The 27481-nt window shown below is 45.7% G+C and overlaps 1 protein-coding gene across 1 annotated transcript in view; it reads right to left on the reverse strand.

Annotated features, from left to right (window-relative positions):
• Nucleotides 1–27481, reverse strand: part of hacl1 (2-hydroxyacyl-CoA lyase 1) — a 119241-nt gene that overhangs the window by 2371 nt on the left and 89389 nt on the right. The window contains exons 15-16 of the mRNA XM_033050702.1: nt 16629–16736; nt 147–333 (exon numbers count right to left, since the gene is read on the reverse strand). Of these exons, the coding sequence (XP_032906593.1) occupies nt 147–333; nt 16629–16736 (295 nt within the window). The remainder of the gene's footprint in view (nt 1–146; nt 334–16628; nt 16737–27481) is intronic.

The following is a 27481-nucleotide window of genomic DNA, read 5'->3' on the forward strand; positions in this document are numbered from 1 at the left end:
TTCCTCAAGGTGGGAAAACATCTGTTCCGCGAAATGCATCTACTCTGAGGCAGAAACTCTTCCATCATCGTCTCCCCATCTCCCACTCGCAAGAATGCTGTATCCATCTTAATGGACACAAAATGCTCACCTCCAGATATACTTACTTGTTTCTTTCTGCCAGATGATGGATCAATCATCACATTAATAAGGGACGGCATTTTCTCCTGAGCCAAACATGAAACAAGTGCCTTTCTTAGCTCTTCTGGTGTCTGTACAAAGTAACCTTTGCCCCCAAACGCAGTCATAACTTGCTCATAATGAGCATTCGGCAGGAGGGTAGTGGGAGGAACCCTAAAGGAGACAGAGAAGGAGGTCACTTAGTGTGTTTACCAACAAAGAAACACAGCCAGTTAATTATGTCTAAACAGAGGGATCCAGTAAAATAGTAAATCTCAAAATTCAAGCAATTGAGTAAAACCTTTAAGATAATTGTCTCAATTTTTCTTTTAAAATTGAGTTAAGCGGGAGAAACTGGTCCTTTAGCTTGACGTCATCACTCGATAATATGGTTTAAGATTATCATGTGATGTGTTTTAAATAACCACTTAGACAGAAATCAGGGGGGTCCAGCACTCCTTCCAGAACACAAGATTCTGCCCAGTCAATTTTATATTTAAAGTAGTCAAACAAAAGGGTAGGAACCATATAACCATTTGGCATAACATGGTCACTTATCCATGTGCTAACTCGAGCATGACCCAACCAATCGTTCCAAATGTTCTATCTCAAGGCTATAATGTCCAAAGCTGACCTGCTAACACTATTTTTCCTAAGGGGTGCACAAGTAAAAGAATACAGTCCAAGAATTCATGAAAACAGCGAGTTATCCTCATCACTCACTCATAACTTCAGCCTATCTTCCAACAAGAACTGCCTGAACTTAGCCAGTCCTTGTTTGATTGGCCAGGTTCCATGCTACAAATGGTCTAGTCGAGTACCCAGAAACACTTTCACAGTGATCAGTTGTGCCAAAATGTAAGATACTTGAGCAACACAGGTCAGACAGCATCCGTAGAGGGAAATGGATAGTCGCCATCATGCATCGGGACTCTTCATCTGGACTGAAAGAGTAGAGGGGAGATGGTCACTGAAGCAAAACACCAATGTGATCATCCTCCTTTTAGTGCCACCTACAGAATTTCACTGGGTGAACCATCATGATATCGTCTTGGACTACTGCCATAACATTTTTCTTAATCCACAAAGCAACACACCCTCCACTTTTTCGCCCGCATCTATCACCTGTACGCAGGAACATTAAAGCTGCCAGTCCAGTTGTTTTATTAGCCAGGTTTCTGTAACAGCTACAACATCCCAATCACACCTATCCACACCCTGAGTTCATATAACCATATAACAATTACAGCACGGAAACAGGCCATCTCGGCCCTACAAGTCCGTGCCGAACAACTTTTTTCCCTTAGTCCCACCTGCCTGCACTCATACCATAACCCTCCATTCCCTTCTCATCCATATGCCTATCCAATTTATTTTTAAATGATACCAACGAACCTGCCGCCACCACTTCCACTGGAAGCTCATTCCACACCGCTACCACTCTCTGAGTAAAGAAGTTCAGTTCCCCCTCATGTTACCCCTAAACTTCTGTCCCTTAATTCTGAAGTCATGTCCTCTTGTTTGAATCTTCCCTATTCTCAAAGGGAAAAGCTTGATCCCATCAACTCTGTCTATCCCTCTCATCATTTTAAAGACCTCTATCAAGTTCCCCCTTAACCTTCTGCGCTCCAGAGAATAAAGGCCTAACTTATTCAACCTATCTCTGTAACTTAGTTGTTGAAACTGAATGCTCCAGTTTCAAATTAATTGCACCTCCTCTGCACCTTTACATCTGATCTACCCAGGTCCTCTCACATACATTGTCTTTTCCACATTCCCTCAGCCTACGATCACCCAGTTTCTTTATCCTCCCCTCCCCACTCAAACATCTGTCAATCACCCCCACACTCCTCCCACTGCCTCCCTTATTTGGTTCCATGCTTCACAGTACTTTAATATGCGATTCCATCAGCTCTTTGCATCCGACAGACAGCCTGTCGCTATCTCCACCCTTTCTCCCCATCTGACTCAATCTACTAATCAACCCCTCCTCAAATAGATCCACCTCTTGCTTGCCTGTTCCTGCCCACTCCGTCTACATTTTCTGTCCAAGTTTAAAGTTCTGACCCAAAACGTCGACCGTTTATATTTCTCCACAGATGCTGCCTGACTAGCTGAGTTTTTCCAGTCTCTTGTTACTTGCTACAGATACCAGCATCTGCAGACACGTGTTTCGATACAACTGTGCCCACGAGCTGAACAATCAGACTGTCAGATCTAATTGTGAAGATGAATGTCAATGTCACAGATCTCTGTGATCTATTCATCACAGATATTCATGTGCTCTTTTGATTAAATAAAATCAAAACACTTAAAAATGTAAGAAACAAATGTAAATTAACTAATTTAAATGAAAAACATACAAACAACTTGAAATTGAAGGGAGTCATTGAAACAGTGTTCCACGAGCAGATTTCCCAGTGCAACTGCTGGGAGACTCAGGGAATACCAACTTCCTGCAGGAACCAATACCAGAGTGCAGTCAAAATGATATTGGCAAGGATCTCAGAAAGTTTGAGACAACAGAGTTTGCACACATTTTAGCAGATAACCATATAACAATTACAGCACGGAAACAGGCCATCTCGACCCTTCTAGTCCGTGCCGAACACGTATTCTCCCCTAGTCCCATCTACCTGCGCTCAGACCATAACCCTCCATTCCTTTCCCGTCCATATAACTATCCAATTTATTTTTAAATGATAAAAACGAACCTGCCTCCACCACCTTCACTGGAAGCTCATTCCACACAGCCACCACTCTCTGAGTAAAGAAGTTCCCCCTCATGTTACCCCTAAACTTCTGTCCCTTAATTCTCAAGTCATGTCCCCTTGTTTGAATCTTCCCTACTCTCAGTGGGAAAAGCTTATCCACGTCAACTCTGTCTATCCCTCTCATCATTTTAAAGACCTCTATCAAGTCCCCCCTTAACCTTCTGCGCTCCAAAGAATAAAGCCCTAACTTGTTCAACCTTTCTCTGTAACTTAGTTGCTGAACCCCAGGCAACATTCTAGTAAATCTCCTCTGTACTCTCTCTATTTTGTTGACGTCCTTCCTATAATTAGGCGACCAAAATTGTACACCATACCCCAGAATTGGCCTCACCAATGCCTTGTACAATTTTAACATTACATCCCAACTTCTATACTCAATGCTCTGATTTATAAAGGCCAGCACACCAAAAGCTTTCTTTACCACCCTATCTACATGAGATTCCACTTTCAGGGAACTGTGCACAGTTATTCCCAGATCCCTCTGTTCACCTGCATTCTTCAATTCCCTACCATTTACCATGTACGTCCTATTTTGATTTGTCCTGCCAAGATGTAGCACCTCACACTTATCAGCATTAAACTCCATCTGCCATCTTTCAGCCCACTCTTCCAACTGGCATAAATCTCTCTGTAGACTTTGAAAATCTACTTCATTATCAACAACCCCACCTATCTTAGTATCATCTGCATACTTACTAATCCAATTTACCATACCATCATCCAGATCATTGATGTACATGACAAACAGTGGACCCAACACAGATCCCTGTGGCACCCCACTAGTCACTGGCCTCCAACCTGACAAACAACCATCCACCATTACTCTCTGGCATCTCCCATTCAGCCACTGTTGAATCCATCTTTCTACTCCACCATTAATACCCAACAATTGAACCTTCTTAACCAACCTTCCGTGAGGAACCTTGTCAAAGGCCTTACTGAAGTCCATATATACAACATCCACTGCTTTACCCTCATCAATTTCCCGAGTAATCTCTTCAAAAAATTCAAGAAGATTAGTCAAACATGACCTTCCAGGCACAAATCCATGTTGACTGTTCCTAATCAGTCCCTGTTTATCCAGATGCTTATATATATTATCTCTAAGTATCCTTTCCATTAATTTGTCCACCACTGACGTCAAACTAACAGGTCTATAATTGCTAGGTTTACTCTTAGACCCCTTTTTAAACAATGGAACAACATGCGCATTACGCCAATCCTCCGGCACTATTCCCGTTTCTAATGAAATTTGAAATATTTCTGTCATAGCCCCTGCTATTTCTACATTAACTTCCCTCAATGTCCTAGGGAATATCCTGTCCGGACCTGGAGACTTATCCACTTTTATATTTCTCAAAAGTGTCAGTACTTCCTCTTCTTTGAATCTCATAGTTTCCATAGCTACTCTACTTGTTTCCCTTACCTCACATAATTCAATATCCTTCTCCTTGGTGAATACCGAAGAAAATAAATTGTTCAATATCTCCCCCATCTCTTTTGGCTCTGCAGATAGCTGTCCACTCTGACCCTCTAATGGACCAATTTTATCCCTCGTTATCCTTTTGCTATTAATATAGCTGTAGAAACCCTTTGGATTTACTTTCACCTTACTTGCCAAAGCAACCTCGTATCTTCTTTTAGCTTTTCTAATTTATTTCTTAAGATTCTTTTTACATTCTTTATACTCCTCAAGCACCTCATTTACTCCATGCTGCCTATAATTATTGTAGATCTCTCTCTTTTTCCGAACCAAGTGTCCAATTTCCCTTGAAAATCATGGCTCTTTCCAATTTTTACTATTTCCTTTCAACTGAACAGGAACATAAAGATTCTGTACTCTTAAAATGTCACCTTTAAATGTCCTCCATTTCTCTTCCACATCTTTCCCATAAAACAAACTGTCCCAATTTACTCCTTTTAAATCCTTTCGCATCTCATCAAAGTTGGCCTTTCTCCAATCAAAAATCTCAACCCTAGGTCCAGTTCTGACCCTCTCCATAATTATATTGAAACTAATGGTATTGTGATCACTGGTCCCGAACTGTTCCCCAACGCATACCTCTGCCACCTGACCCATCTCATTTCCTAACAGGAGGTCCAGCACCGCCCCTTCTCTAGTAGGTACTTCTATGTATTGCTGCAAAAAGCTATCCTGCACACATTTTACAAACTCCAACCCATCCAGCCCATTTACAGAATGTGTTTCCCAGTCTATGTGTGGAAAATTGAAATCTCCCACAATCACTACCTTGTGCTTACTACTAATATCTGCAATCTCCTTACATATTTGCTCTTCCAATTCTCGCTCCCCATTTGGCGATCTATAATACACCCCTATAAGTGTTGCTACCCCTTTCCCATTTCTCAGTTCCACCCAAATAGCCTCCCTAGACGAGCCCTCTAATCTATCCTGCCAAAGCACTGCTGTAATATCTTCCCTGATAAGCAATGCAACACCTCCACCTCTTGCCCCTCCAATTCTATCACACCTGAAGCAACGAAATCCTGGAATATTTAGTTTCCAATCACAGCCCTCCTGCAACCATGTTTCACTGATCGCCACAACATCATACTTCCAGGTGTCAATCCAGGCTCTAAGTTCATCCACCTTTCTTACAATGCTCCTAGCATTAAAATATACACATTTAAGAAACCCACCCTTTCTTATTCTCTGTTTATTGTCTTTTTCTTCTCTCTCCCCTACATTTTGGGTCAGAGTGCTACCATTCTCTGCCTCCTGCCTCACACACTGACTGCTAGCTTTCCCAATTTGAGTCCCTCCCCCCAACCATACTAGTTTAAAGTCTCCCCAGTAGCCTTTGCAAATCTCCCTGCCAGGATATTGGTCCCCCTCGAGTTCAAGTGCAACCCGTCCTTTCTGTACAGGTCGCACCTTCCCCAAAAGAGGTCCCAATGATCCAGAAACTTGAATCCATACCCACTGCACCAGTCCCTCGTCCACTCATTTATCCTCCACCTCGCTCCATTCCTACTCTCACTGCCGCGTGGCACGTGGCACAGTGCCCTGAATTTCCTGATGGTTTTGAGGGCGAATGCTGTATCTACACATGAAACTGACACCACGTCTCAGGAAAATGGCATTTAGATAGACACATGGATATCCATGGAATGGAGGCAGGAGATTAGTTTACCTTGGCATCATGTTCAGCACAGACATTGTGGGCCGAAGGGCCTGTTCCATGGTCTAAACCTGGGTTACAGATTTCTTCTTGAAGGTTTACCAAACTTTGTATTTATTGTACACGAGAAGAAAATATTTGTGCAGCCAAAATTAATTTCTATCTAGGTTTAACTTTGATCAAGAATGGCAGATGAATAACAAATATTACAAATTACTCCCTTGTAATATTAGCTCTTCAATTTAAATTGGAAAACAACTGCACTTTATGGGGGGGGAAGGAACCTGAGCATAATCACAATTCATAAATAGGAGAGAAAAAGTATCAACAATCAATAATAGTCAAACAGCACTGAAAGAGACATTTTTAACCATCACATCCATGTCAACCATCAATGGTAATGTTATTTACCAGAACTTAGACTAAAGAGTGGGTGCTTAAGAGGAGGGAATCTGAGGTTGAACCTTTCACCCCAAAGGCTGATTGGAATCTGGAATGGAATGTTGGAGTAAGTGATGGTGGGAGAAACATAATATTTAACAAGTATGGAGGAAAACACTTGAATCCCCAAGGCACCAAGTACTGTTAATGTGATTAGTACAGACAGATCGACGTGGACTTGGTGGGCCAAAGACTTTGGCTATTCTAACAATCAATACCACCACTGATTTTCACGTCATCTGCAAACTTGATATTTCAATAAAGGTCCCAGTACCAATCCCTGTTATACATCACAGTTAATGATCAATAAAAACAGAATAATCTTCACTATCACCCTCTGCCTCCTATTCAACTTTAGATCCAAAAATTACCAATTTATCTTGGATTCATAGATTCTAACATTTTGAAGAAAATTCCCATGTGGTCCATGTCAAAAGCCATAGTGAGTCCACGCAGACAATATAAACCATGCTGTACTCGTCAATACATTTTGTTACCTCTGAAAAAAATCAATCAAATTGTTCAGACAAGCCCTGTCATGGTGATTATCTTTGATTAATTCCTGCCTTTCCAAGTCTACGTTAATCCTAGACTTCGAGTTTTTTCCAATAACTTCCACTGACGTTAGACTCACAGGCCTGTAATTACCTGGTTTATGCCTGGAGCCCATTTTGATTAAAGCCATCATATGTGCTCTTTTACAGACATCTGGGATGTCACCTGTGACCAGCAAAGATTAAAAAATCTGTGAGAGCACCAACAATCTCCTCTCATAATAGCCTGGAATACATTTCATGAAACCTGGGGTTTTATCCACCTTTAAATCCCCTAATTCCTCCTCCTTTTTAACAACAACATACTCTAGAATTTCACTGGCCGTCCCCTTGAATTCAGCAACTATAACATCCTCCTCCTTAGGGAATGCAGAATCCCAAAGTGAATTCTCTGTTAGTCTCACATTTCTCCATGATTGGTCTACATACAGTGCCCTCCATAATGTTTGGGACAAAGCCACATCCTTTATTTATTTGCCTCTGTACTCCACAATTTGAGAATTGTAATAGAAAAAATCAAATATGGTTAAAGTGCACATTGTCAGATTTTAATAAAGGCCATTTGTATACATTTTGTTTTCACCATGTAGTAATGACAGCAGTGTTTATACATAGTCCCCCCATTTCAGGGCACCATAATGTTTGGGACACAGCAATGTCATGTAAATGAAAGTAGTCATGTTTAGAATTTTGTTGCATATCCTTTGCATGCAATGACTGCTTGAAGTCTGCGATTCATGGACATCGCGAGTTGCTGGGTGTCTTCTCTGATGATGTTCTGCCAGGTCTGTATTACAGCATCTTTAGTTTATGCTTGTTTTGGGGGCTAGTCCTCTTCAGTTTTCTCTTCAGCATTTAAAAGGCATGCTCAATTGGGTTCAGATCGGGTGATCTTGACTTGGCCACTCAAGAATTGACAATTTTTTAGCTTTGAAAAACTCCTTTGTTGCTTTAGCAGTATGTTTGGGATCATTATTTTGCTGTAGAATGAACCGCCAGCCAAAGAGTTTTTAGGCATTTGTTTGAACTTGAGCAGATGCGTCTATACACTTCAGAATTCATTATGCTACTCAGCAGTTAACATAAAAACATAGAAAATAGATGCAGGAGTAGGCCATTCGGCCCTTCGAGCCTGCAACGCCATTCAATATGATCATGGCTGATCATCCAACTCAGTATCCTGTACCTGCTTTCTCTCCATATCCCCTGATCCCTTTAGCCACAAGGGCCACATCTAACTCCCTCTTAAATATAGCCAATGAACTGGCCTCAACTACATTCTGTGGCAGAGAATTCCAGAGATTCATGAATGACGATAAGTGAGCCAGTACCTTCAGCAGCCATACATGCCCAGGCCATAACACCCCCACCACCGTGTTTCACAGATGAGGTGGTATGCTTTGGATCTTGGGCAGTTATTCTCTCCTCCATACCTTGCTCTTGCCATCACTCTGATATGTTAATCTTTGTCTCATATGTTCACGGCCTTTTTCCAGATCTGTGATTGCTCTTGGCAAACTGTAACCTGGCCTTCCTATTTTGCGGCTAACCAGTGAGCTCTCTTATACCTGCATTAAGGAGGCACACCTGAGCAATTACAAACATGTATGTGTCCCAAACATTATGGTGCCCTGAAATGGGGAGACTGTATAAATACCACTGTAATTTCTGCATGGTGAAACCAAAATGTATAAAAACGCCTTTATTAAAATCTGACAATGTGCACTTTAACCACATGTGATTTTTTTTCCGATTACAAATCTCAAATTGTGGAGTACAGAGGCAAATAAATCAATGATGGGTCTTTGTCCCAAACATTATGGAGGGCACTGTATCTGCTCCTCTATCCTCTATCTTGGGCAGCATTGTGCGCAGCAGTAGAGTTGCTGCCTTACAGCACCCAGTGACCTGGATTCAATCCTGACTACGGGTGCTGTCTGTACAGAGATTGTACGTTCCCCCTTTGACCACATGGGTTTTTTTTACAGAACCCACTCAGCCACTCAACATTCAATGTGAACTCCTTCACTTTTCTCCAACACCTGCTCTTTTTGGAACATCAGCTGAGCCTCCATTTCTACCGAGTGAACGTCATGCCTTGCTACCTTCAGTCATTTTGATTGACCAAAATTGCATCTTTGCATAGATTCGTGAAAAAATGGTTGCAGTGTCATAGACCCGGCTTTGAATCTGACCTCGGGTGCTGTCTGTGTAGTTTGCATGTTCTCGCTGTTGCTGTGTGAGTTTTCCCTGGGTGTTCCGGTTTCCTTCCACAACCCAAAGACTTGCAAATTAAAGGTCAATTGACCTCAATAAATTGTCCTCAGGGTGTAGGAAGTGGATGTGAAAGTGGGATAACAAATGAAGATACAAATGAAGGAGAAGTTGAAGTTTAGTCACAGTGTGGGGCTTTAAATATGATTTTTAAGAGGACTGAGGTATCCAATGAGTTTAATGGAGTAGACTATAGGGCGTCTGACTCAGTTAGCTGAAGAAAATATTTGTCCCAGGAAGGTACCACACACGGGAAGTCATTATTATTAGAATGCAGTGTGGAAGAAGATTTTACAAATAGGGAGGGGTGAAAATTAATAAAGTTCTTGATTCTCACTAACAGCCCCCACCTCCAGTCCTATCTCTCAAGAACAGATGCTGCCTCTAATCAACCTTCATTGGTCCTTTTGAAGAGCATGGCAAGGCAATGTGTGGCTTGTGTCCACAATATGTTGTTTTCCCACTTGAACTACAGTATGGCAGTCAGGTTTCTACTCAGGCACAAAATACTAGCATGCACATTTAATTAGCTCTCTGCCCAAATTGCTGTGGTGTGGAATATTTACAGATTTGCTTAACAACTGCATCAACAGTATCCACAGAACAAACAATGCATTTTCCCGATTTTTTGCCAGCTTTATATTTAGACTCCGATTGTACAGCACAGAAATGAGCCCTTAGGCCCATCACGTCCATGCTGACTGCCTACCCACAATAATGCATTGGCCTGACTAAATGACTTTTATAGTGCCTGTATCTGATTCCACCACTTCCTATGGCAGAAAGTTCCTCTATTAACCACTTTGTATGTAAAAACTCTCCTCTCAAATTCCCTTTAGATATCCTTTCTCTCACCTTAGCCTGTGCCTCTACTTTATGATATCCCTCCCATGGGAAAAAAAGATCCTGACTGTCTATCATATCTATGTCTCTTCAAATTTAATTCACCTGTTTTAGGTCACCCCTCATCCTCTTTCGCTCTGGGGAAAGTCTGATCTCTCCCTATAACTAAAGTCTCCCAATCTAAACAAATCCCAGTGCATCGCTTCTGCACTCACTCCAGCAAATCAGAACTGCACCCAATACTACAAGCACAGTCTAATCAGTGTTTAGTAAAGTTGTAACATGCCAACCCAATTTTTATATTCTACTATGCCCAAACTACGAAGGCAAGCATGCCATATGCCTGCTTCGCAACCCTATCTCTGTTCAATGACTTTCATAGACTTGAACTCCCTAGTCGGCTTTGTTTATCAACATTCTTTCTACCAAGTATTGTGTATCTCTTCGCTCTATTTGATTTCTCAAAATGCATCACCTTGTTCAGGTTAAATTTCATCCACCAATTCTCCTTTAAACTTTTCATCTAATCGATATCCCTTTGATGGCGAAGAAGTCAATAACTGTGATAGACTGGGCAATGTCCAGTACTTGCTTCAGCCTCCTTTATTCTTGGGTCTTTGAGTTACTGAATTAGGCCATGCTGCAACCAATCAGTTTACTCTTTAGCGTACACCTGTAGATATTTGATTAACTATTTGATTATGTGCCAAATCTTTTCAATCTTCAGAGGAAGTAGAAGCATTGATGAGCTTTCTATGTGAATGCATCAATATACGGAGCCCAGGATAGACCTTCAGAAATATGCATGCCAGGAACTTGAGGCTGTTGACTCTCTCCGCTGCAGTCTCAATGAAAACAGGTTCATGGCTCCTGGCTTTTCCTTCCTGAAGTCAAGCCCCTTGATCGTTCTAATGTAGAGAGCAAGATTACTGTTCAGGCAGTGTTTAAATCTTCCTCCTGTCTCTGACTCATTGTTGCCTGTTATACATCCAACAATTGTGGTGTCATCAGCGCAGTTTCAGTTTTAGTTTATTGTCATGTTTACCGAGGTTCAGTGAAAAGCTTTTATTGCGTGCTGACCAGTCAGCGGAAGGACAATACATGATTACAATAGAGCCAAAGATAGACACAAAAAGCTGGAGTAACCCAGCGGGATAGACAGCATCTCTGGAGAGAAGGAATGGGTGATGTTTTGGGTCGAGGCACCTTCTTCAGGCTGGTCTGAACTTACAATAGAGCCATTCCCAGTGTACAGATATATGATAAGAGAATAACGATTCGTGCAAGGTAAAGCCAGCAAAGTTCGATCAAAGATTGTCCGAGGGTCACCAATGAGGTAGATAGTAGTTCAGGCATTGGTGCTATGTCTGACTACATAGTCATAGGTATAGAGAAAGTAGAGCAAGGGACTGAGCTGATCATCGAGGAAGAAGTAGTGTTACCAATTCGTACTGATTGAGATTTGCTGATGCGGAAGACGAGGATCCAATAGCATAGGACGAGCAGAGACGCAGTTTCCCAAGTTTGACAATAAGCTTAGAAGTTTTGTTTATTGTCATGTATATGGAGGTACAGTCAAAAGTTTTTTCGTGGTGTGCTATCCAGTCAGTGAAAAGACTGTACACGAATACACTCGAATCATCCACAGTCCACAAATACAGGATAAAGGGAATTACGATTAGTGCAAGTTAAAGTCCAGTAAAGTCCCATTAAAGATAGTCCAGGGGTCTCCAATGAGATAGCTGGTAGCTCAGGACCGCTCTCTAGTGGATGGGATAGTTCAGTTGCCTGGGAAGAAACTGTCTCGGAATCTGGAGGTGTACGTTTTCACACTTCTGTACTTATTACCTGATGGGAAAGGAGAGAAGAGGGAGTGACTAGGGTGAGACTCGTCCTTGATTATGCTGATTGCCTTGCCAAGGCAGTGTGAAGTGTAAATGGAGACAATGGAAGGGAGGCCAATTCTTTGGAGGCTTTCAGGAGAGAGTTAGATAGATCTCTTAAAGATAGAGGAGTGAAGGGATGTGAGGAGAAGGCAGGAACTGATTGCGGATGATCACAGTGAATGGCGGTGCTGGCTCGAAGGGCCAAATGGCCTCCTGCATTTATTGTCTATTGTTCTATTGAGATTGGTTTGTGTGATGGTCTGGGTTGTGTTCACAATTCTCACAAATTTCTTGCGGTCTTGAATGGAGCTGCTCCCAAACCATGCTGTGATGCACCCTGATAAAATGCTTTCCACGGCCCGATGCTTCTATTTCTATCTGTAGAAGTTGGTGAGAGTTGTTGGGGACATGCCGAACTTCCTAAGCCTTTTAAGGAAATGGAAGCATGGGTGTGCTTTCGTGGCCATTGCTTTGATTTGGCTGGTCCAGGACAAGTTGCTGGTGATATTTACTCCTAGGAACGAAGCTTTCAACCATCTCTTTTTCAGCGCCGTGAATGTACGTGTTCTGCTTCCTTTCCTGAAGTCGATCCTGTCTCCTTTGTCTTGCTGACACCGAGAGAAAGGTTGGTGTCTTGACACCAGGTTATGAGGTTCTTAATCTCCTTCCTGTACACTGTCTCATCATTATTTGATATCCGGCCCACTATGATGTTGCAGTCCATGAATTTGTAAATTGAGTTGGATTTATACTTGGCTGTGCAGTCGTGGGTGTATAAGGAGAGAAGAGGCTGAGAAAGTAAGCATGCAGGTACAGCAGGCAGTGAAGAAAGCGAATGGCATGTTGGCCTTTATTACAAGAGGAATCGAATATAGGAGCAAAGAGGTCCTTCTGCAGTTGTACAGAGTGAGACCACACCTGGAGTATTGTGTGCAGTTTTGGTCCCCTAATTTGAGGATGGACATTCTTGCTATTGAGGGAGTGCAGCGTAGGTTTACAAGGTTAATTCCCGAGATAGCGGGACTGTCATCTGCTGAGAGAATGGAGCAACTGGGCTTGTATACTCTGGAGTTTAGAAGGATGAGAGGATATCTCATTGAAACATATAAGATTGTTAAGGGTTTGGACACGCTAGACGCAGGAAATATGTTCCCGATGTTGGGGGAGTCCAGAACCAGGGGCCACAGTTTAAGAATAAGGAGTAAGCCATTTAGAACGGAGACAAGGAAACACTTTTTCTCACAGAGAGTGGCGAGTCTGTGGAATTCTCTGCCTCAGAGGGCGGGGGAGGCAGGTTCTCTGGATGCTTTCAAGAGAGAGCTAGATAGGGCTCTTAAAAATAGCGGAGTCAGGGGATATGGGGAGACGGCAGGAACGGGGTACTGATTGGGGATGATCAGCCATGATTACATTGAATGGCGGTGCTGGCTCGAAGGGTCGAATGGCCTACTCCTGCACCTATTGTCTATTGTCTATTGAGAACGCATCCTTGCGCAGTCCCCGTGCTGAGGATTATCGTAGAGGATGATCTGCCCTTTATCCTCACTGATTGTGATCTATTGGTCAGGAAGTCATGGATGATGTTGCAGAGATGAGTACTGACTCCAAGTTCCACAAGTTTGGCAAAGAGCTTGGATGGGATAATGGTATTTAAAGCAGACCTGTCGTCTATATATAAACGAGCCTGATGTAGGTGTCTCTCATAGACACAAAATGCTGGAGTAACTCAGCGGGACAGGCAGCATCTCTGGAGAGAAGGAATGGGCGACGTTTCGGGTCGAGACCCTTCTTCAGACTGATATCAAGGGAGTGGGCGGGACAACGATAGAATGTAGTCGGAGACAGTAAGACTGGTGGGAGAACTGGGAAGGGGGAGCGGATGGAGAGAGAGGGAAAGCAAGGGCTATTTGCAGTTAGAGAAGTCAATGTTTATACCGCTGGGGTGTAAGCAGCCCAAGCGAAATTTGAGGTACTGTTCCTCCAATTTGGACAGAAAGGTCAGATTTGGAATGGGAGGGGGAGTTAAGTGCTGAGCAACCGGGAGATTAGGTAGATTAAGGTGGACTGAGCAGGTGTTCAGCAAAACGATCGCCGAGCCTGCGCTTGGTCTTGCCGATGTACAGAAGTTGACACCTGGAACAGCGGATACTGTAGGTGAGGCTGCAGGAGGTGCAAGTAAACCTCTGCATCACCTGGAAAGACTGTTGAGGTCCTTGGATGGAGTCGAGGGGGGGAGGTAAAGGGACAGGTGTTGCATCTCCTGCTTTTGCTGGGGAAAGTACCTGGGGAGGGATTGGTTTGGGTGGGAAGGGAAGAGTTGACCAGGGAGTTGCGGAGGGAACGGTCTCTCCGAGAAGCAGAAAGGGGTGGAGATGAGAAGATGCGACCAGTGGTGGGATCCCGTTGGAGCTGGCGAAAGTGTTTGAGGATTACTGTATGTCCTCTGGTCCTCGATTTCCCAACTCCGGGCAAAAGACTCTGTGCATCAACCCAATCTATTCTTCTCATTATTTTGTGTACCTCTATAATATCTCCCCTCATCCTCCTGCGCTCCACGGAATAGACCCACCCTACTCAAACACTTCATATAGCTCACACCCTCTAGTCCTGGCAACATTCTCGTAGATCTTTTCTGAACCCTTTCAAGCATGACAATATCTTTCCTGTATCATTGTGCTCAGAATTGAACACAATATTCTAAATGCGGTCTCACCCACGTCTTATACAACTGCAACATAACCTCCCAACTTCTATACTCAATATTCTGACTGATGAAGGCCAAAGTGCCAAAAGTCTTTTTGACCACCTTATCTACCTGCGACTCGACTTTCAAGGAACCATGCACCTGTACTCCTCGATCCCTCTGCTCTACAACACTACCGAGAGACCTACCATTTACTGTGTAGGTCCTGCCCTTGTTCGATGTCCCAAAATGCAACACCTCACACTTCTCTGCATTAAATTCCATCAACCATTCCTCCGCCCACCTGGCCAATTGATCCAGATCCTGCTGCAATTGTTCACAACCATCTTCACTATCTCCAAAACCACTAACTTTTGTATCACCCAGTTTAGTATCACCTACAAATGTACTAATCCAATGTTGTAACCTATCTATGAATATCTAGCTTTCTCATTAAAATGGCCTTTATTAAAATCTGACAATGTGCACTTTAACCACATGTGATTTTTTCTATTACAAATCTCAAATTGTGGAGTACAGAGGTAAATAAATAAATGATGGGTCTTTGTCCCAAACATTATGGAGGTCACTGTATATGCTGTATATGACTGCTGATGGGGTGGAAGGTGAGGACTAGGGGGACTGTCCTTGTTGCGAATAGGGGGAGCAAGAGTGGAGCTGCTGGAGAGCCTCATCTATAATGGAAGAGGGGATCCCCCATTTCCTAAAGAATGAGGACATCTCCGATGATCTTGTACGAAAAACCTCATCCTAGGCACAGATGCGGCATAGACGGAGGAATTGGGAGTAGGAAGCAGAGTGGGAAGAAGTGTGATCTAGATAGCTATGGGAGTCAGTAGGTTTGTAGTAGATGTCGGTCAATAGTCTGTCTCCTGTGATAGAGACAATGAGATCCAGAAATGGTAGAGAGATGTCGGAGATGGTCCAAGTGAATTTGAGTGCAGGATGAAAATTAGTCGTAAAGTTGATGAAATCAGTGAGTTCTGCATGGGTGCAGGAGGCAGCCGTCTATGTTGCGGAGGTAGAGTTCGGGGATAGGGCCAGTGTTCGCCTGGAACAGGGATTGTTCGATGTTCGAATCAGGCATAGCTGAGCCCCATGCGAGTGCCCATAGCTACGCCTTGGATTTGGAGGGCCATGGGGATGGCATCAGCCATGGACCTGTTGTGGTGCCAGGTGAACTACAATGCATCACAGCTGCTTGGTAGACTGCATTTAATGCATTCCATAACCAGCCTCTCGAAGCACTGCATGATGGTGGATGTCAAGGGATGAACGCTGGAGGTGTGAGGCAGCATTTTGCTAACTGTGCCGCAGTGCCAGTATGTTGGTATAATCGTAACATGCAAGCAACTGGCGTGGGTTATACAAACCCACACCAAGAACATTAATTTGTTTCATTAATATTTCAAATGCACTACATTCATACCCTGTCGTATTAGGTGGAACTAAAATACAATAATAAGGAAAAATAAGGGGAAAAAAATCAAATGAAGGGAACAATTCTTCCCCTCGACTAAAACACCCCCTGCGCTTTGGGTGAAGCTATACAAGGTTGATCAGATTTAATTGCCAAGAATCCACATGATACCAGTTTCTAATTAACTTAAGAAATGTGTTACAATCAGCATAAAGCAAGCAGATGTACCTCTGTTTCATTAAGTTTGACAGACTAGTCAATTAAATCATGTGTGTCGAGAAGGGCTTGTACAGGAGCCAGTTGTATGTATTGGCAGAAATGTAATCAGTTCCAAATATAGTTTTATGCTTTCAAAAGAAAGCTCTCAGGTTTTACATTTTATTACGTGAGGCAAGAAATGTATTGACCCAGAAAAATCCTCATTACTCACACAATTGAAGGCTCCCCGCATTCTGCCATCGTTTTCCAAGAGTCCTCATCCAGTCCACTGTAAATTCCATTATTGTTTACTACAATGATCACTATTGGCAGATTATACCTAAAATAAAGCAAATAGTTAGTACAGCATCCCAACCTTGTAAATGTAAATCATACGATAACAAAGCAGTTTTTAAAAGGACATAAAGTGCTGGAGTAACTCAGCAGGTCAGGCAACTAATTTGGAGGGCATAAATAGGTGATGTTTCAGGTCGAGACCCACTTCATACCCTCCTAGGTTTCTACAAAGCAGTTTTTTAAATGGTCAAGATTGGTATGGCAATTATAGCACAATTTCATCAGAGTAATAACAGGGTTTCAAGGCTTAAAGGTGGCAGAATGCATAAAGATGCCTTGCATACTCTCGAGTTTAAAAAGATAAGCTGAGGTTTAACAGAGGTATTCGATTTAATAATGTAGACGGAGAGAAATTATTTTCTCAACTGAAGAAATCAAAAATAATCTTGATTCCAGAATGAAATCAGAAACTACATAGTAGGCAATGGGAAAATTGAACACTGTTCAGACAGATTTCTGTTTAACAGAAGGTTTTTAAGACTGGAACCGATAGAGTCATACAGCGTCGAAACCGGCCCTTCTGCCCAACTTGCCCACGACGACTGCCCTAGCCGGCTGCCTGCCCCTTTTCCGGGGTTACGTCCGTGCCCGGGTGGTGTTAGAGAGGGACTACGCGCTGTCCACGGGCGCCCAGGGGGATTTCCGGGACCGCTGGGCACTGCGGGGGGGTTGAATGCATCTTTGACAAGGATTGTAACATAGTTGTATAGTAGTTTATTTGGTATATTTGTTTGTCTTGTAATATGGTGGTGGGTTCAGTTTTGTTTTGTTGTATTGTAAATATTGTTTTTTAATAATTAATACATTTTTTTAATCATAAAATTTTAAAAACTTGCCCACGGCGAGATGAATTGTTTTCTTTTAGCTATAACTTTACACAAAAGTAAATAAACATAATGAAGGCACGAAGAACACTGATCTAATTGAACTGATCTAATTGAACAAATCAATTTACAAAACTGATCAAGGCAATTAGGGCTCTACTATTTATATTCCATATTTAGCTACTGAAATGAAGAGACTACTGGCACATGACATTCTGCTTGGGTAGCTACAGCACCTCGTATATCGCTTGGGTAGCTTATAACTCAACGGTATGAACATTAAATTCTCCAATTCCAAGTAAACCGCCATTCCCCACCATCCCTCCCTTACACCCCCCTACCCACACAGAGTTCCCCCACCATCACATTCACCCTCCTCTACACGCTCATCTACCATCCCTTGGTGCACACACATTCCCCTTTTATCCCTGCTTCTCCTCCCCAATCCCTGTCATGCTTTACATATCACCCCTCTTCTTTCCTCATCTGGCACCCTTTTGTTGCATTTTCATCTCTAGCCTTTGTAACATGCCACCCATCTTCCAATCATCTCCCCATCCCCTTCCTGGATTCATCTATCTGAGTCTGAAAAAGCGTCTGACCCAAAACCTTACCTATTCCTTTTCTCCAGAGATGCTGCCTAACCTGCTGAGTTACTCCAGTATTTTGTGTCTATCTTCATCTACCAATTGTCAGGCTTTGTCCCACTCTCCACTACTCAAATCAGTCTGAAGTAAGGATCCATCCCAAAATATCATCCCTTCATTCCCTCTGACCCGTTGAGTTCCTCAAGCATTGTTTTTTTGTCCAAGATTGCAGCATCCGCAAACTCTTGCATCTCCTGTTCCGATTATGTTATTACAGTAGGCAACAGGACAGTAGTGCAGAAACGGCATATCCCATACTGCATACTAATAATAAGCCTTTATTGTCATTGTACTTAGAGATACAACAAAAGTAGGAGAGCTACTCCTGATCAGTGCAATCAAAACAAGTCCAAACAAGACAAAGTCACATCCAATGCACTCAATACGTTATTTTGCACTGGGAGAATATTACACTTTAAATTTAGTAAATACTTTAAAGGATTTACTAGTGCTCAGCAACACATACATACCTGAACAGCAGGAAAAGTTGTTCTCCAGAGATGCTGCCTAACCTAGCCCTCTCTCCCCCCCACCCCCTGACCACCCACCACTCCTCCAACACCCACAACCCCCCCCCCACTTACCCTTGGACCATGACCCCACTGACGAGCACCAGGCCACCATTTCTAGCACCATCACCGACTTCATCAATTCCCACGCCCTGCCCGACCAAGCTTCCAACCTCATCGTTCCCCAGCCCCGCACAGCCCGTTTTTACCTTCTCCCCAAAATCCACAAACCCGGCTCTCCCGGCAGACCCATTGTCTCTGCGTGTTCGTGCCCCACCGAACTCATCTCCACATACCTTGACTCCATCCTATCCCCCTTGGTCAAATCCCTCCCCACCTATGTTCTAGACACCTCAGACACTCTCCGCCGCCTCCAAGCATTCCACTCTCTGGGCCCTCACCCTCTCATCTTCACCATGGATGTCCGGTCACTCTACACCTCCATCCCCCACCAGGATGGCCTCGGAGCCCTCCGGTTCTTCCTCGACCAGAGGAGCAACCTATACCCAGCCACTGACACTCTCCTCCGCTTAGCGGAGTTGGTCCTCACCCTCAACAACTTTACATTTGACTCCTCCCATTTCCTCCAAACACAAGGCGTAGCTATGGGCACACGCATGGGCCCCAGCTACGCCTGCCTCTTTGTCGGGTACGTTGAACAATCCTTGTTCGAGACGTACCAGGGCCCCATTCCCGACCTCTACCTCCGTTACATTGACGACTGCTTTGGGGCCACCTCCTGCACCTACACACAACTGACTGACTTCATCCACTTCACCACCAACTTCCATCCGGCACTCCAATACACCTGGACGATTTCCGACACTTCCCTACCATTCCTTGACCTCACCATCTCCATCGCAGGGGACAGACTCCTGACCGACATACATTACAAACCCACTGACTCACATGGCTATCTGGACTACACGTCTTCCCACCCTGCCCCCTGTAAAGACTCCATCCCCTACTCCCAATTCCTCCGCCTACGCCGTATCTGTTCCCAGGATGAGACATTCCATACCAGGGCATCGGAAATGTCCTCGTTCTTCAGGGAATGGGGATTCCCCTCCGCCACCATAGATGAGGCTCACACCAGGGTCTCATCCATACCCCGTAACACTGCTCTCTCTCCCCATCCCCGCATTCGCAACAAGGGCAGAGTCCCTCTGGTCCTCACCTTTCACCCCACCAGCCGGCAAATACAACACATAATCCTCCGCCATTTCCGCCACCTCCAACGTGACCCCACCGCTCGCCACATCTTCCCATCTCCCCCCATGTCTGCCTTCCGCAAAGACCGCTCCCTCCGCAACTCCCTCGTCAATTCTTCCCTTCCCTCCCGCACCACCCCCTCCCCGGGCACTTCCCGTTGCAACCGCAAGAAATGCAACACCTGTCCCTTCACCTCCCCCCTCGACTCCATTCAAGGACCCAAGCAGTCGTTCCAGGTGCGACAAAGGTTCACCTGTATCTCCTCCAACCTCATCTACTGCATCCGCTGATCTAGATGTCAGCTGATTTACATCGGGGAGACTAAGCGTAGGTTGGGCGATCGTTTCGCCGAACACCTCCGCTCAGTCCGCAATAACCTACCTGAACTCCCGGTAGCTCAGCACTTCAACTCCCCCTCCCATTCCCAATCCGACCTCTCTGTCCTGAGTCTCCTCCATTGCCAGAGTGAGCAACAGCGGAAATTGGAGGAACAGCATCTCATATTCCGTCTGGGGACCTTGCGTCCGGATGGCATTAACATTGAATTCTCCCAATTTTGCTAGCCATTGCTGTCTCCTCCCATTCCTTAACCCTCTAGCTGTCTCCTCCCACCCTCCCATCCGCCCGCCCTCGGGCTCCTCCTCCTCCTCCCCTTTTCCTTCCTTCTCCCCCCCCACCCCCCATCAGTCTGAAGAAGGGTTTCGGCCCGAAACGTCGCCTATTTCCTTCGCTCCATAGATGCTGCTGCACCCGCTGAGTTTCCCCAGCAATTTTGTGTACCTTCGATCTTCCAGCATCTGCAGTTCCTTTTTGAACAGCAGGAAAAGTTACACTGATTTTACTAAATGTCTCACCTACTCTAAATTCACAGACATAGTCCATTAGGAAATAAAGTAATACACTTAATACCAACTCTCCTGGATTGAATTTGATTCAATTTCAAAAGACATATATGGAAGGCATGCTGACCTAGTCCTCAATGCAAGAGAATTACACTGTTATACTTCCAGGACCTGTTAAGCGCCCGTCCCACTTGGGTGACCTAATCTGCGAGTTTAGAAGAGTGTCTTTAACCTTCAAACTCGCTGCATGGTCGACACGAGGTCCTATGAGGTCGCTGGAACTCTCCTGCATGCTTGAGAGTAGTTCCCACCTACTCGCGGCCTCAGCTAGGTCGCGGAAAATTTTTCAGGATATTGAAAAATTTTCCACGAGTAAAATTTGGTCGGTATGGGTCTTTTTCACTCATGGTGCAGTGGAGTGGGGTCACTATTTTCTTACAGGCACTCGAGGGCAGCCGTAGGCAATCTCCTTCGCCGACCGGGCATTTTGATTGGCACTTTGGAGTTTTCAGGACCAAGGAAAACCTACCGGTAGGTAAAATGCCCGCTAAACTTTTTATCTTGGTTTGTTGATTTGTAACTATTTCGGGAAAATTCGTTTAAGCCGTTTGTGGATTTACTCCTCCACCCTTTGCCGTAACGGAGAAACTTTTACATATTCCTGTAGTGTTTTTCCTCCACATTTTGTTTTGAAAATTAGAAAATTAGGTTATTAATTTCCCTGCTTTTTTAGATAAAAAACATTAAAAAAAATTAAAATCAAGCTGCTGCATGAGTCACAGTGCCATCTCACAGATGTCCGAACACAATGGATCTCATTTACATATGATATGACATCACAATGGGACAGGGGTGGGAGATTGGAACCTTCACGTGGTCCCACGAATGCAATCAACCTGGCGTGCACAATCAAATAAAATCAAATATAACAAGTTGTCCTACCCCCCTCCCTCTCTACCCCCTCCACCTCTACCCCTCCTATCCTCCCCCCCCTCTCCACCCTCCCCTCCTTCATCCCCTCTTCTCCCCCCACTCCACCTCTCCCCCTCCTCTTCCCCCTCCACCTCCTCTTCTCTCCCCCCTCCAACTCCCCCTTTTCTCTCCCCCTCCCCTTGCCTCCCTCCACCTCACTCACCCCCTCCTCCCTCCCTCCCCCCACTCCCCTCTCCCTCCCACTCTCACCCCTCTACTCTCTCTCTCTGTCCCCCTCCCTCCCTTCCACACTTTGCCTTTCCCCCTTCTCGCTCTCCCCCCTTCTCTCTCTCCCCACTTCTCTCTCCCACCATCTCTTTCCCTCGTCTCTCGCCACCTACCCCCCACCCTCTCCTCCCTCCTCTCTCCCTCCCCCCTCGGGACCCTCTCCCCTCCCCCTCCCTCCTTCCCCTCCCCACTCTCCCCCCCCTTCCCCCCTCTTCCCCCTCTGCCCCCCCACCCATCTTCCCTCCTCCACCCTCCGTCTCCTCTCCTCCAACTGCCCTCTCCCCTTCTACCCCCCACCAACCACCCTCCCCTCCTCTCCCCTCCTCCAACCTCCTTTCCCCTCCTCCAACCCCCTCTCCTCTACCCTCCTCCCTTCCCCCTCTCTGCCCTCATCTCCCCCCACTCATCTCTCCCCCTCCTCTCCCCCCACCTCCTCTCTCCCCACCTCCTCTCCCCTCTACTCTCTTGCCCATTCCTCCCCTCCCTCTCTCCTCCTCTCTCCCCCTTCCCCTTCTCTCCCTTTTCCCTCCCTCCCCACTCCCTGCCCCGCCTCCCCCCCCCCTGTGTGTGTGGGGGGTGGTTAGTGTGCCTGTGAAGCTGCAGTACCCCCCCCAACCGCACGTTGGGGAAACAGACCCAGTGGGTCTGCACTTGGTCTAGCACTTCTTAAAAGTGTCACCACTCCTTCTCTCACCTTCTCCCCCCCCTTCTCTCTCCTTCTCTCCCACCACCCCCCCCCCCCCCCCCCCCCCGCGCTCTCTAAAGGACTTACCGTTACTGTGGCAGCCGTTTATGTGGCCCTTGTGGCTAAGGGGATCTGAGGGTATGGCGAGAAGGCAGGTACGGGATACTGAGTTGGATGATCAGCCATGATCATATTGAATGGCGGTGCAGGCTCGAAGGGCCGAATGGCCTACTCCTGCACCTAATTTCTATGTTTCTATGTTTACTTTCATCTTCATCGTGCAGACAGCGCTCCTCCGCTTTCCCTGGCCCCCCGCCTTCGCGAAGTGTTTGTGTGTGTGCGCGCGCGTGTGTGCGGTCGGTAGATACAGCTCGCGGTTCGGTCGATCCAGCTCGGGGCATTCCAGGAGAGTGCCCTCGAGCATGAAGGTCGAAGACACTCTTCTGGACTCGCGGATTAGGTCGCCCAAGTGGGACAGGCCCTTTACCACACCAATAGAAACTGGATAACTGGAATTATCGTGCAAGAAGTTTGCCACTCAGTCAGTACCAGTTTATATACACTATGTGCTTCCATGGGGACACCGCAAAGGGAAGAATGTGCTTTGTGGGATCTCTCTTGTCCACAGAGTCTTCCAAAGTACCTTGTGGATAATTCAATACTCTTGAAGCTTAATCACTATCATAATGAAGAAAATCCAGCAAACACCCCTAGGAAAATCTGACCACGCTGCCATTTTCCTGCTGCCGGAGTATAAACAGAGAATAGTTCGGGAAGCGGTAGAGACGAGGGACGTAAAGCGGTGGTCCGACCAGTCAGAGGCCATGCTGCAACATGCACTGAGTGATGTTGACTGGAATATGTTCCAAGCAAGTTCCAGTGACGTCAGTGAGTTCGCGGAAGCAGTCACGGACTTCATTGCAACAGTAACCGACAACATCGTCCCCACGGTAAGGATAAGCACCTTTCCGAACCAAAAACCCTGGGTAGACAGGTCCGTTCGTGTGGCCTTGAATGCTCACACCGCTGCCTACAACTCGGGCCTGGCATCAGGAAACATGGACGTCTACAAGGCAGAGTCCTACCGACTGCGAAGGGCGGTGAAGGACGCAAAAAGGAGGTACAGGGACAAGATGGAGTCACAGATGGAGCAGCAGGGCACCAGACGTCTGTGGCTGGGGCTATGGACTGTAACCAACTACCCGAGCACCCCACCCGCAAGTGCTGGCACCTCCCTAGCTGATGACCTGAACTCCTTTTACGCTCGTTTCAAAATGGGCAACACCACCCCAGGTCTGCCGACTATCAACAATACTGCCAGCGGGCTGGCTACCGAAGCTGAAGGGAGGAATGTGCACACATTCTCGCTGTCCGAGCACGACGTGAGGAACACGAGAAAAGCTGTAGGCCCCGATGGCATCTCGGGGCGAGTACTTAAGTCTTGTGCTACGCAGCTAGCTCCGGTGCTCACTACAATATTCAACCTCTCCCTGGACAAGTCCGTGGTCCCTGCCTGCTTCAAAAAATCCATCATTGCACCAGTACCAAAAAATGCCTCCCCAGCCTGTCTGAATGACTACCGTCCGGTGGCCCTTACCTCGGTAGTCATGAAATGCTTTGAGAGGCTGATGAAGAAACACATCTGCGCCTTCCTCCCTCGGAACATGGACCCGTTGCAGTTCGCATACCGTCCGAACAGATCCACGGACGATGCGGTCTCCCAGGTTTTGCACACCGCTCTCTCTCATCTTGACAGCCAGAAGGGGAGCTACGTGAGGATGCTGTTCATAGACTTCAGTTCAGCCTTCAACACGATAGTCCCCACCAGACTGGCCGGGAAGCTACTGGAATTGGGGCTCAACACCTCCCTGTGTGCCTGGGTCCTGGACTTTCTCACCGCCAGGCCCCAGGTAGTCAAGATGGGAGGAAATACATCGAAGTCCCTCACCCTGAGCACAGGATCGCACAGGGTTGCGTCCTCAGTCCTCACACATGACTGTGTGGCTAGGTTCAGCTCCAACTCAATAATTAAGTTTGCTGATGACACTGTGGTGGTGGGCCTGATCTCAGACAACGATGAGAAGGTCTACCGGGAGGAGGTGGCTGATCTGGCACTCTGGTGTCAGGACAACAGTCTCCTCTTGAACATCAAAAAAACGAAGGAGCTGATCGTGGACTTTAGGACGGTACATCATCCGAGGACGTACACACCATTGAGGATAAATGGGGATCCTGTGGATAGGGTGAGCTGTTTTAAATACCTGGGAGTCCACATCTCTGAGGATATGACATGGACAGCACACGCCTCAGCACTCGTGAGTAAGGCAAGGCAGCGCCTTTACCACCTCAGGCAATTGAGGAAATTCAGAGTGTCTCCGAGGATCCTCCAGTGCTTCTACGCAGAGGCTGTGGAAAGCATCTTGTCCGGAAATATTACCACCTGGTTTGGGAATTGCTCTGCCCAGGACAAGAAGGCTCTGCAGAGAGTAGTGCGTTCGGCCGAACGCACTATGGGAACTTCACTTTGCCCCCCTGCAGGAATTATACATCAGGAGGTGCAACTCCAGGGCCAATAAAATCATGGGAGACCCCTTCCACCGCTGCAACGGACTGTTCCAGCTGCTACAGTCAGGCAAACGCCTCCGTTGCCATGCTGTGAGAACGGAGAGGTTGAGAAGGAGTTTCTTCCCAGAGGCCGTTCGGGCTGTAAACTCCTATCTCACCAGGGACTAACTTTACTGAACGTTTTTCCTTCCAATATTTAATATGTAAAAGAATATGTGTGTGTTTATGATTGTGTTTATAGTTTGTTTGGTTGTTTGTTTGTTTGTCTTTTTGCACAAAGTCCGCGAGCATTGCCACTTTTCATTTCACTGCACATCTCGTATGTGTATGTGACGAATAAACTTGACTTGACTTGACAAGCTGAAAGCCCACAAACAGCAATAAAATAAATTAACAGATGATAAAAACCAAAAAAATTGCTGAAAATAAAAAATAAAAACCAAAAATGGTGGGAGATGTTGGAAATACTCAGGAGGTCAGGCGGCATGTTTGAGGAGAGGGGCCGTGTTAACATTTCAGGTTGAAGACACATCAGTTTATCTCTCTTGCCACAGATGCAGCCTGACTCACTATTTCCAACATTTTCTGTTTTTATTTTAAATTATCAGAAGATGCGAGAAACACTCAACAGGGCAGGAAGAATCTGTGGAGCGTTAACATTTCAGGTCATGGCCATGCAGCATATAGAAACATAGAAAATAGGTGTAGGAGGAGGCAATTCGGTCCTTCGAGCCAGCACCGCTGAAAAGCCAATGACCATAAATGTCAAACCAGTTTTTCTTGTCACAGATGCAGCCTGACTTACTGCTTATATTCCCATCAATTTCTGTTTGAAATTTGCCTATCCATGTTTTTCAGAGATGCTGCCTGAGTTCTCTAACTTATTTTGATTTGATATCACCAGATTGTTTTTCTTTTACTCGAAGAGTATTATAGTATAGGATGGAACGGCAGATGCTGGTTTAAACCAAAGATAGACACAAATTGCTGGAGTAACTCAGTGGGACAGACAGCATCTCGAGAGAGAAGGAATGCGTGACATTTCGTGTCTAGACCCTTCCTCAGACTGAGAGTTGGAGAAAACGGAAACGAGAGATATAGACAACGATATATAAAGATATAGAACAAATGAATGAAAGGTATGGAAAGAAGTAATGAATATAAAGGAAACAGGCCATTGCTAAGTGAGAATGAGAAGCTGGTGCGACTTGTGTTGGGGAGCGATGGAGAGAGAGGGAATGCAGGGGTTACTTGAAGTTAGAGAAATCAAAACTATTACCACTGGGTTGTGAGCTGCCCAAGCGAAATATGAGATGCTGTTCTTACAATTTGCATTTAGCCTCACTCTGACAGTGGACGAGGTCTAGGACAGAGGGTCAGTGTGGGAATGGGAAAGGGAATTAAAGTGATTGGCAACTAGGAGATCAGGTGGGTCCAGGGGGACTGAGTGAAGGTGTTCAGCAAAACTATCGCCCAGTCTACATTTGGTCTCGCTGATGTACAAGCGTCCAAATCTTGAACAACGGATACAATAGATGAGGATGGAGGAGGCGCGTGAACCTCTGCCTAATGTGAAATATCCTCAAGACAGAATCGAGGGAGGAGGTATGGGAACAGGTGTTGCATTTCTTGTGGTAGCAGGGGAAGGTACCTGAGGTGGGGGTGGTTTGGGTGGGAAGAGATGAGTTAACCAGGGTGTTGCGGAGGGAACGGTCTCTGTGGAAGGCGGAGATGGGAAGAGGTGACTAGTGGTTGGATGCCGTTGGTGATGGCGGAAATTTTGGAGGATTATGTGTTGCATGTGATGGCTGATGGGGTGAAAGGTAATGACTAGGAGGACTCTGTCCCTGTTGTGACGAGGGGAGGGGGTGCAAAGGCGGAGCTGCAGGGTACCGAGGAAACACGCGGGAGGGCCTCATCTATGATGAAAGGGGGGAACCCCCGTTCCCTAAAGAATGAGGACATCTCGGATGTCCAGGTATGGAATACCTCATCTTCGGCGCAGGTGCAGCGTAGATGGAGGAATTGGATGTAGGGGATAGAGTCCTTGTGGGATCAAGAAAGGGGAGATGTTGGAGATGGTCCAAGTGAATTTGAGTGCAGGATGGAAATTGGTGGTGAAGTTAATATGAGTACCCATAGCTACACCTTTGATTGGAGGAGAACTTGAAGGGTCTCGGTCCGAAACATCGCTAATTCCTTCTCTCCATAGATGCTGCCTCACCCGCTGAGTTTCCCCAGCAT

The sequence above is a fragment of the Amblyraja radiata genome, chromosome 2 (genome assembly GCF_010909765.2).
Source record: "Amblyraja radiata isolate CabotCenter1 chromosome 2, sAmbRad1.1.pri, whole genome shotgun sequence".
NCBI lineage: Eukaryota > Metazoa > Chordata > Chondrichthyes > Rajiformes > Rajidae > Amblyraja > Amblyraja radiata.